The sequence below is a fragment of the Rosa chinensis genome, chromosome 6, assembly GCF_002994745.2.
Source record: "Rosa chinensis cultivar Old Blush chromosome 6, RchiOBHm-V2, whole genome shotgun sequence".
Classification (NCBI taxonomy): domain Eukaryota; kingdom Viridiplantae; phylum Streptophyta; class Magnoliopsida; order Rosales; family Rosaceae; genus Rosa; species Rosa chinensis.
In genome coordinates this window covers 2,660,646-2,670,586 of record NC_037093.1, presented here as the reverse complement: position 1 = coordinate 2,670,586, position 9,941 = coordinate 2,660,646, and the positions used below count along the sequence as shown (strand labels likewise).

Genomic DNA, 9,941 nt, shown 5'->3' with positions numbered 1-9,941 from the left:
TGAATATTGAATAAACGAACTTTGTTAACGATCCGCTTCATGAAATAAGGGATTAAAATGAGTTTATAACGTAATGAATGGAATATTGCATTACGTTAAACATTGCCTAAGTGCAATTTTTTTTTTTTCAGACGATTTATTTTCCAAATAATCTCTTCTGATCGAGTTCTCTAATATATATATAAAAATATATTATTAAAAAAGAATGTTGGATAATAATTTCCTCAAGAAACGTTCAAAACATTATTCAATCTATCAATTAAAAAAACGTTCTTAAACCCCCCAGAGTTTCATTTGATTTAAAAAAGAAAAGGTGAACTAATTCCACCATAGTTCTTCTGACTCTCCTCTCTTCAGTCATGGGCAAATCTCCAAAGCAAGTCCTTGATTGGCAAATCGTCCCCATAGTGATGTGACCCTATATTTATTGTCTCTTCCAATTTTAGGCTCGTACACCGTAACACAACCCAATTGGCTCGTACGCGCCTTCATATTTTATTTTAATTTAAGAAGAAACCACACCTCTGCTTCCAAGTTCCAACAGCTCTCTCTATATAAACACATTCAAGTTCCCTAACGCTCCATCACCATAAGTCCTTCACTTGCCAAACAAATCCCACGAACTAAAATCACAGAACTAAATTCTCATTCTTCATTCCTTATCAGTTTTATTAAGATGGTTTCTTACGAGTATATTCTGGGTGGGTTCTTAGCTTCTTTGCTGGGCTCTGTTTTTTTCATGATCATCAGTACTACTCTTGGTGGAAACAAAAAGGTCAAGCCTTTAAGTGGAGCAAAGAGCAATGGGTTTGGAAACGGTGCGTTTCAGCCGGAAATGGAGGAGGAGAAAAGTACCGACGTCGTCATTGTCGGTGCCGGAGTTGCTGGTGCAGCTCTTGCTTACACTCTTGCCAAGGTCAGATTCTTTTCATCTCTTTTAGAGTTCGATAGGAAATCTATTAAATGAGAAAGCAAAATATTTTTTTTCATTGTTTGATCAGTGGAAGACTTCGTCAGTGTTGTTGTGCTGCTTTTGTGTTTGCTTTTTCAACCCACTTCAGTGCTCAAAACTTCAAGCCGGCTTATTTTGACGCCTAGTACTTTTGCATTAATCAACTTATTTTTGGCACAGATTAGGATTCTTCAGTATATGATATTGATCAAAGTTAATTGCTATTAGCTATTTCGATTTGTTTCTGCTGGGTAATAATTTGATTAGTATGGTCCAAAATGTACTTGAACTTTCATCTGAAGTTTTATACTTGACAATCAGTAGTAAGACAGAAATAGATTATTTTAGTTCTTGCTAACATTGCTACCATATTGTACATAATATTTGAGAAGGCTTAAGGGGGAAGTATGTGAATTACTTTAAGCATTGGCCAAAGTGGACACATTTAGATTTCAGATTTTGCTGTAGTGGCTGAGCTTTTGGTTCCATATTTAATTTGGGGTTTGAGTTAAGCATATGTTTGTTTCATGTTACAGGAAGGACGTCGTGTCCATGTCATTGAAAGAGACTTGACCGAACCAGATAGAATTGTTGGTGAGCTATTGCAGCCTGGAGGTTATCTCAAGTTGATTGAGTTGGGTCTTGAGGGTGAGCAATCTCCTAGCCAATATACAGATCCTTTGTTGTTCTTGTATTATTTTGCCATAGTTTCTGTGCTTATTGGATGTTTCATACTAAGTTGGCAGACGATGGTTTCTAATCATTAAAATCTACTTGTGGCTGCAGAATGTGCAAATGAGTCCATTGATGCTCAGAAGGTGTTTGGATATGCTCTATACAAAGATGGAAAGGATACGAAACTGACTTATCCCTTGGAAAAATACAGTTCAGATGTGGCTGGGAGAAGTTTCCACAATGGGCGTTTCATCCAAAGAATGCGTGAAAAAGCTGTAACTCTTTCAAAGTAATCTTCTTATCCCTTTTAAGTCTATTACAAGCTTTTTATTCTACAGATTCGTATATGTGATTACTTTGGTGAAATCTGTTTCAAGTTTCAATCTGTTACTCATGTTCTTTTCCCTGGAACTTCATTGCAGTGTGAAATTGGAACAAGGATCAGTGACAACATTGATCGAGGAAAAGGGCATTGTCAAAGGGGTGATTTACAAGAACAAGGCTGGAGAGGAGATGAGAACATATGCTCCATTGACAATCGTGTGTGATGGCTGCTTTTCAAATCTGCGCAAATCACTCAGTGATCCAAAGGTAATAATGAAGTTCCAAACTTGATAAAATCCACAATTTGAACTTGATATTGTTACAGGAGTTTTATTCTTTCGTGAGACCAACAGTGCTATTATTTATTGTTGCAGGTTGAAAGTCCCTCTTGTTTTGTTGGTTTGATCTTGGAAAATTGTGAGCTGCCACACGCAAATCATGGACATGTCATTTTGGGAGACCCTTCACCCATCCTGTTTTATCCTATCAGTAGCACTGAGATTCGCTGTTTGGTCGATGTACCTGGAACAAAAGTACCTTCAGTAGCTAGTGGTGAAATGGCTAGCTATCTGAAAACTGTTGTGGCTCCTCAGGTATCTTTCATTCCTTTGAATAATTTTGTTGACTCGATTAGTTTGAACTTGATATACATACCGATATGATTGAATTGAACTAATCTGAGATTTACTTTGTATTTCAGGTTCCCCCACAGCTGTACAATGCTTTTATGGTTGCAGTAGAGAAAGGAAACATTAGATCCATGCAAAACAAAAGCATGGCTGCTAATCCTGTTCCCACTCCTGGTGCAATTTTGTTAGGGGATTCATTCAACATGAGGCATCCTTTAACAGGAGGAGGAATGACCGTGGCTCTTTCAGACATTGTTCTTCTCCGCGATCTTCTTAGACCCCTGCGTGATCTCAATGATGCACCAGCCTTGTGCAATTACCTTGAATCATTCTACACACTTCGGAAGGTAAAGCCAGCAATTTCATAACTCTTAACTAAAACCTTCTTTATTTATGCCATTTTATGTCCTAGAGACTTATTCTTTTGTGGTTCTTGTTTTGCTGACATTGTGCTTTGTATTCATTGCAGCCTGTGTCATCTACCATAAACACATTGGCAGGTGCTTTGTACAAGGTTTTTTGTGCATCACCTGATCCAGCAAGACAGGAAATGCGTGAAGCATGTTTTGGCTATTTGAGCCTTGGAGGCATCTGTTCATATGGACCAGTATCTCTTCTCTCCGGTCTTAACCCCCGTCCACTGCACTTGTTTCTCCATTTCTTTGCTGTTGCTATATATGGCGTAGGGCGCTTAATGTTTCCATTCCCTTCACCTAAACGCATGTGGCTTGGGGCTAGATTGATCTTGGTATGTTAACAAGATTCTCCCACAACTTTCGTATGAAAATTTTTGTCAATTACGAATCTGCATCTGCACATAACTGAGTTCTTATACAAATCGTTCTGGTTTTATATTTTCAGAGTGCATCAGGCATCATATTCCCGATTATAAAGGGTGAAGGAGTTAGACAGATGTTCTTTCCTGCAACAGTGCCAGCATATTACAGATCTGCACCTGTTTACTGAAAAAATGGAGACAAGCATATTTGGAGGTAGACATAGTTAACCAGATTATTGTGTTTTGGTGTTATGATAACCCAATTTGTATCGAAGGAGCAGCATTTGTTCCACCGAAAAAGTAAAGACAGGGGTCACTGCTAAAAGTAGGACAGAACCAATTATGTTCTTAATTCTTTTCAGATTAGTTGTTCTGCCATGGAAGCAAGTTAGAACAATGAACCTAAACTTGTACAAAGCTGTAGCAGTGGTAAACAATCCACATTGTTTTTCATTCATTTGGTTGGTTCAAGTGCAAACGAGTAAACTACTTTGACATTTTATACTGGTAGTCGTTATTCAAGCTACCAAACTATTAAAGCCAAAGAATCTGTTACAACTTAAAATCCCTATATCACTCTCAAATACCAACTAACCAAACTCGAAGAGAAAATGAAGTGAAGAACTAGAGGAGGGAATGCACCTCAAAGACGACATGCTTCTCAAGTAAGCTCGATGACTTTGACATCGCCATTCATTCAACTACGACCGAGTCAGGAATGCCTAAAGGAGCACAAGGTCTCCTAACCTTGATAAAACAGGGAATACTTCTGCAGACCTTGTGCTCAGATGGTTCTGCACAATGACAATCATCAACAGAAGAGATTATGAAAGAAAGATAGGGAAGCCAAGCCATTTGTAAGATCATTTATTAGAAGAATTCTAATATATTTAGTCTCGTCTCTTTGAATAAATCAAAAGAACACCACATTCATCTTATTTCTTATTACGAAAAACAATACCAGGAAAAGGAATATATGAAGAGAACTTCATACATCTAGAATATTTAATCCTGTACTTCTAATTGTACGTGTTTTTCTTTTCCCTTGAAAATTAGACATGGTAATGGTCCAGCCACTGGACTTGGTTCTCTACTAGTACGAAATCTAACTTTCACCCCAACTGTTACAATATCCTGCTTTATAGTAGTAATGAAACAACAGAAGATCAGTCATACATTGACCTTTTTTGGGATGGTCAGAACTGAGCACTCTCTGAGAACTTGATTCCGGTTGTAGAGTCCTGGAGTCAGTAACGATCAACCAATCCATTGTTAATAAGGTTCATGGCACTCTCCTTTGGCATGTATTAATACAAATAAAAGATGACACCATGAAAAGTTTCTGATCATGCTAGCTGTTGCCATTTCTTCAGGGATCATTTGGTTTTGGTGGTGGGCATTTTTTCTCTTAATTTAGACATTCCTAGCTAGGTTATGGGGATGACATCTAATTTGGCTTCATAATGGAACTATGTCTTTTTAAGGGAGATTCCATGCTCTAGTTCTTTGCTTTCTTCACTCTCCAAGTTTGGTTCCTTGTATTTGGGAGTGACATGATGAAATTGTCCGTATCAAGTTTTACTTATGTAGGGAGTGGAACATGGAATCCACCTCAAGGCAACCACTGCTTTGGCTTACCATTTTTTGCAGTTCTGTGGTATTCTTTTCCTTTTCTGTGCTTTGTAAATTTGTAGTTACAATGTATTGTGTGTTTAAGTATAATGTATTTGAGAGAGATTGATGAGAGAGATGTGTTCTTATTATTGAGAATAGGAGCCCTATATATAGGGATTACAAAGTGCTAGTTCTAATGTTACAAGGAATACCAATCCGTGTAGGATTGGGAAATCTAGAACCTTCTCTCCTATTGCTACTCCTAGTTTGATAAGGCACACTAAATCGATATTCCTTCAACACTCCCCCTTGTGCCGCTTCAAACTTGGTGGTGACGCTTCATCCGTTGCCTCGTTAAAAACCTTGCCAGGTAACAAAAACCCTGTGGGATAAAAATAACCCTGGTCGAAGGACAAAAAGAGCACAACACGTCCTTCACTCTTCGAGATCGAACATGTAGACATCATAACTCCCCCTGATTGCTATAATTGTGGGAGTTCGGATAACTTTCTCAATCCGATGCTCTTCACATGTTTCTCGAAGGTGGATTTAGGTAACGACTTAGTGAATAAGTCCGCTACATTATCCTCTGATCGGATTTGATTCACTTCAATCTTTAGGAGTGATTGTTGTTGCTGATTATAAAAGAACTTAGGCGATATATGCTTGGTGTTGTCGCCCTTGATGAAACCTAACTTCATTTGTTCAATACAAGCTGCATTATCCTCATAAATGCATGTAGGTTCATTTGTGGTAGACTTCAAACCACAACTTCCTTGAATGTGTCGAATTACGGACCTTAGCCATATACATTCACGTACAGCTTCATGTAGAGCAATAATCTCTGCATGATTTGAGGAAGTAGCAACAAGGGTCTGTTTTGTAGACCTCCAAGATATCGCAGTGCTTCCCATGGTAAAGACATAACCAGTTTGGGAGCGACCTTTGTGAGGGTCAGAGAGGTACCCTACATCAGCAAAACCCATCAAGACATCATTGTCGTTTTGATGGAGGGAGATAGGAGAATGCCGGCCACCATGAGCGGTGGCGGCGCCAGCGGCGGCAACATGGCCGGCGGCCATTCCATGGACGGGGGCGTTTTGCCTCTTGGGGTCCAATCCCAATTTTCCGTCATTCCTTTTCTCTCTGTAGGGATAGAATAGGCCCATATCAATCGTACCTCTTAGGTATCGAAAGATTGTCTTTATACCAATCCAATGGCGGCGTGTTGGCGCAGAGCTATGTCGAGCTAACAAGTTCACTGCGAATGAGATATCCGGTCTTGTGCATTGAGCTAAGTACAATAATGCGCCTATTGCACTCAAATAGGGCACCTCGGCCTCTAATGGTTCTTCGTCCTCATCCCTTGGACGAAACGGATCTTTTCCGGGCTCAAGACTACGGCCGATCATGGGAGTACTCGTAGGCTTTGCTTTATCTTCATTAAAGCGCCTTAGGATTTTCTGAGTATATGCAGACTGATGGATCAAGATTCCATCACTACGGTGCTCGAGTTCTAAACCGAGACAAAACCGTGTTTTCCCAAGATCTTTCATCTCAAATTCGAATTTCAAGTATTTAGCAGTTTCCTTCAACTCATCTAGAGTTCCAATTAGTTTCATGTCATCGACATAAACTGCTACGATTGCAAATCCGGAACTTGTTCTTTTAATGAACACGCATGGGCATATTTCATTGTTAATATATCCCTTCCCAATCAAGTAGTCACTTAGACGGTTATACCACATCCGTCCAGATTGTTTTAATCCATATAGTGAGCGTTTTAATCTTATTGAAAACGCGCTCCGTGGTTTAGAGCCACTTGATTTGGGTAATTGAAGTCCATCTGGAACCTTCATATATATCTCTGAATCTAGATCCCCATAGAGATATGCTGTAACCACATCCATAAGCTGCATGTCAAGTTTTTCGGAAACTACCAAACTGACGAGGTAGCGGAACGTTATAACGTCCATTACGGGAGAATATGTCTCCTCGTAGTCAATTCCAGGGCGTTGTGAGAAACCTTGCGCCACAAGGCGGGCTTTGTATCTAACAACCTCGTTTTTCTCATTACGCTTTCTAACAAAGACCCATTTATGGCCAACAGGCTTTACACTTGAGGGTGTCTGCGTTACAGGCCCAAATACCTGTCTCTTTGTTAGTGAATCCAATTCAACCTGGATTGCATCTTTCCATTTAGGCCAATCCGCTCTTTGTTGACATTCTTCAACAGAGCGAGGTTCGATATCATCATATTCTATAATTCCTTTTGCAATATGATATGCAAATGCATCATCAATCGCCATAGAATTTCTATCCATCATCTCATGTACACTAGTGTAATTTATGGAGATCTCTCTATTCTCTGGAGTTGGTTCTGACATTGGAGCGTCCCCCAATGATGTCTCTTGGACATAACCATAATCCGGAATATTCTCATGAGATGGATTATTTACATCGATGATTAATGGATTATTTTGTGCCGAACTCGCTTTCTTTCTTGGGCGAGAATCCATCGAACCTATGGGCCTCCCGCGCTTCTTGGCGGGAGCCGTGGGCCTAGCCACAACGTCACCATCATTGAGAGATGGGACGTTGGCGCCATGCTCATGCATTCTTGAGTTGGCGTCATGTCCTCTACTTTTAGGGACATCAATCCTTGCAGGCACGTTTGCAGTAGGTATGTGTGATCTCGTCACTTTAGCGATATCAGAAAACGCATCAGGCATCGAATCTGCTACGTTTTGAAGATCGAGAATTCTCCGCACTTCAATTTCTGACTGTGCGGTTCGGGGATCAAGATGAGACAGAGTGGGGACAGACCACGACAATTCCTGTCGTTCCTGTTGAACATTGATGTTCTTATCTCCCCCTAACGACGGGAAGACTGTCTCATTGAAGTGACAATCCGCAAATCTAGCGGTAAAGAGATCGCCTGTCAAGGGTTCTATGTAGCGGATAATTGTTGGAGAATCATATCCAACATAAAGGCCTAATCGTCTTTGAGGACCCATTTTGGTGCGCTGTGGCGGCGCAATAGGCACATAGACTGCACACCCAAATATGCGTAAGTGTGAGACATCAGGCTCATACCCAGTAACCATCTGGGACGCAGAGAAGGGTTGATTGGCAGTGGGCCTCAGACGAATAAGCACAGCTGCATGCAATATTGCATAGCCCCAAGCAGAAATAGGGAGATTGGTGCGCATCACCAATGCTCGAGCAACCATTTGTAGTCGTTTAATGGTGGCTTCTGCGAGACCATTTTGGGTATGAACATGAGGAACAGGATGTTCAACATCAATCCCAATGGACATGCAATAATCATCAAAAGTCTTTGATGTAAACTCCCCAGCATTGTCTAATCTTATAGACTTAATGGGATGATCAGGGTGGTGAGCCCGTAACTTAATTATTTGTGCTAGGAGTTTAGCAAATGCAGCGTTCCTTGTGGACAATAGCATGACATGTGACCAGCGTGTCGATGCATCAACCAACACCATAAAATATCTAAATGGTCCGCATGGTGGTTGAATGGGTCCACAAATATCACCTTGGATTCTTTACAAGAATGGTATATTTTCTTTGGTGTCCTTTGCATAGGATGGTCTCGATCCTAACTTTGCTAAAGAGCAGGCTTTGCAGAACGAATGATGGGCTTTGGAAACAACCGATGAGGATTTTGGTTGAGCCATGAAGTCACAATGGACTTTAGAAGTCGAAATTTGAGTCAGAGGAGCAGAGGTGGCGTCAAAGCCACCCTTGAGCCGCAGGGGGATGGCGGCGCCGGCTAGTGGTGGCCGGACTTGAAGGGGGAAGGCACCGTGAGGCGCAGGTGCTCCTCCTTGATCCAAATTTCGAGTTTTACTTCCTTTCGTTCTGAAAAAGGGATGTCCGTGTGAAGTCTTTAATATACGGATCATCATGTCACGACCTGGGTGTCCCAAACGGTCGTGCCAAAGCCTATACGTGTCGGAATCCCATAAATCATCTCTCATGACATGGTTGGATTCAATGACTCGAATAGTGGTTGCATACAACCCACTAGAGCGACACATAAGTTTCTCTAATACTCGTTTATTTCCGTAGTCATTAGAGGTGATGCAAAGGAACTCTTGTCCATTCTCACAATGCGTTTCCGCATGAAAACCATTGGCTCTTATATCTTTAAAATAATAAAGTTCGAAAAACATGTCTACGACATGAGATAAAATAAATCGATACTTTATTAATAATATCCAATGATGACACCAAAGTTTCGTGACCATAATCTAATCCAATATAAAAATCAAATCGTAGACAAATCGTAGTCACTCTATCCGTTCGGCAATTTCAATTTAGTTGTGACCAGGTAAGGTAAGGCGAGATTTTGGTGGAGCGTTGCTCACTTTTAAAACCGTTCTCTCAGATCAAACCTTGCCTAGACATCACAAGTACTCTTGAGTACGCCTAGAGGGAAAGAGTTAATACAATAAGTCATTTTATTGATATAAGGCATAATTGCCATGACATAATTCTTGGAAAAATAAAAGACTATAAATAAAAATCTGCGGTATTTTGTCTTCATCGCCAGATTTAAAGTCTTTGTGAACTCGAAGTCTTGATCACCATGATGCGACTACCTTCGTAGGTACATTGCAAATTCAGGTCCATTGATCAGACGTTCCATATCAGAAATAGACACCATAAAGAGGATTCTCCCTTGATTGAGGCGCATTGGCGCAATATGCATAGTCCCTAGGACTGGTGGCGTTGGAAAGTGGTGCCCATGGCCAACGTTGGCTCCATGGTTTCCAACCCTATTTCCCTCAAAATCACGCCTCCTACGGTCGTGGGATTGTCGCCTTGAGCGATTACCTTCTTGAGCATTTCGATCGTATGGATCATGACGTCGATGGCGACTTTCTCTAGCCATAGGACGATGCTCTTGATAGCTATCTTGAAGCCTATCAAATCTTCTTTTCAC

The 9,941-nt window shown here is 40.7% G+C and overlaps 1 protein-coding gene across 1 annotated transcript; it reads left to right on the top strand.

Moving 5' to 3' along the window:
- The first annotated feature begins 553 nt into the window (after positions 1-553).
- Positions 554-3,862, top strand: LOC112174075 (squalene monooxygenase SE1). The gene is made up of 8 exons (XM_024311772.2): positions 554-916; positions 1,489-1,600; positions 1,739-1,916; positions 2,050-2,218; positions 2,326-2,544; positions 2,652-2,927; positions 3,050-3,328; positions 3,442-3,862. Exons 1-8 carry the CDS (start codon positions 677-679, stop codon positions 3,544-3,546), a joined length of 1,578 nt encoding a protein of 525 aa, XP_024167540.1. The 5' UTR covers positions 554-676; the 3' UTR covers positions 3,547-3,862.
- The last annotated feature ends 6,079 nt before the right edge of the window (positions 3,863-9,941 follow it).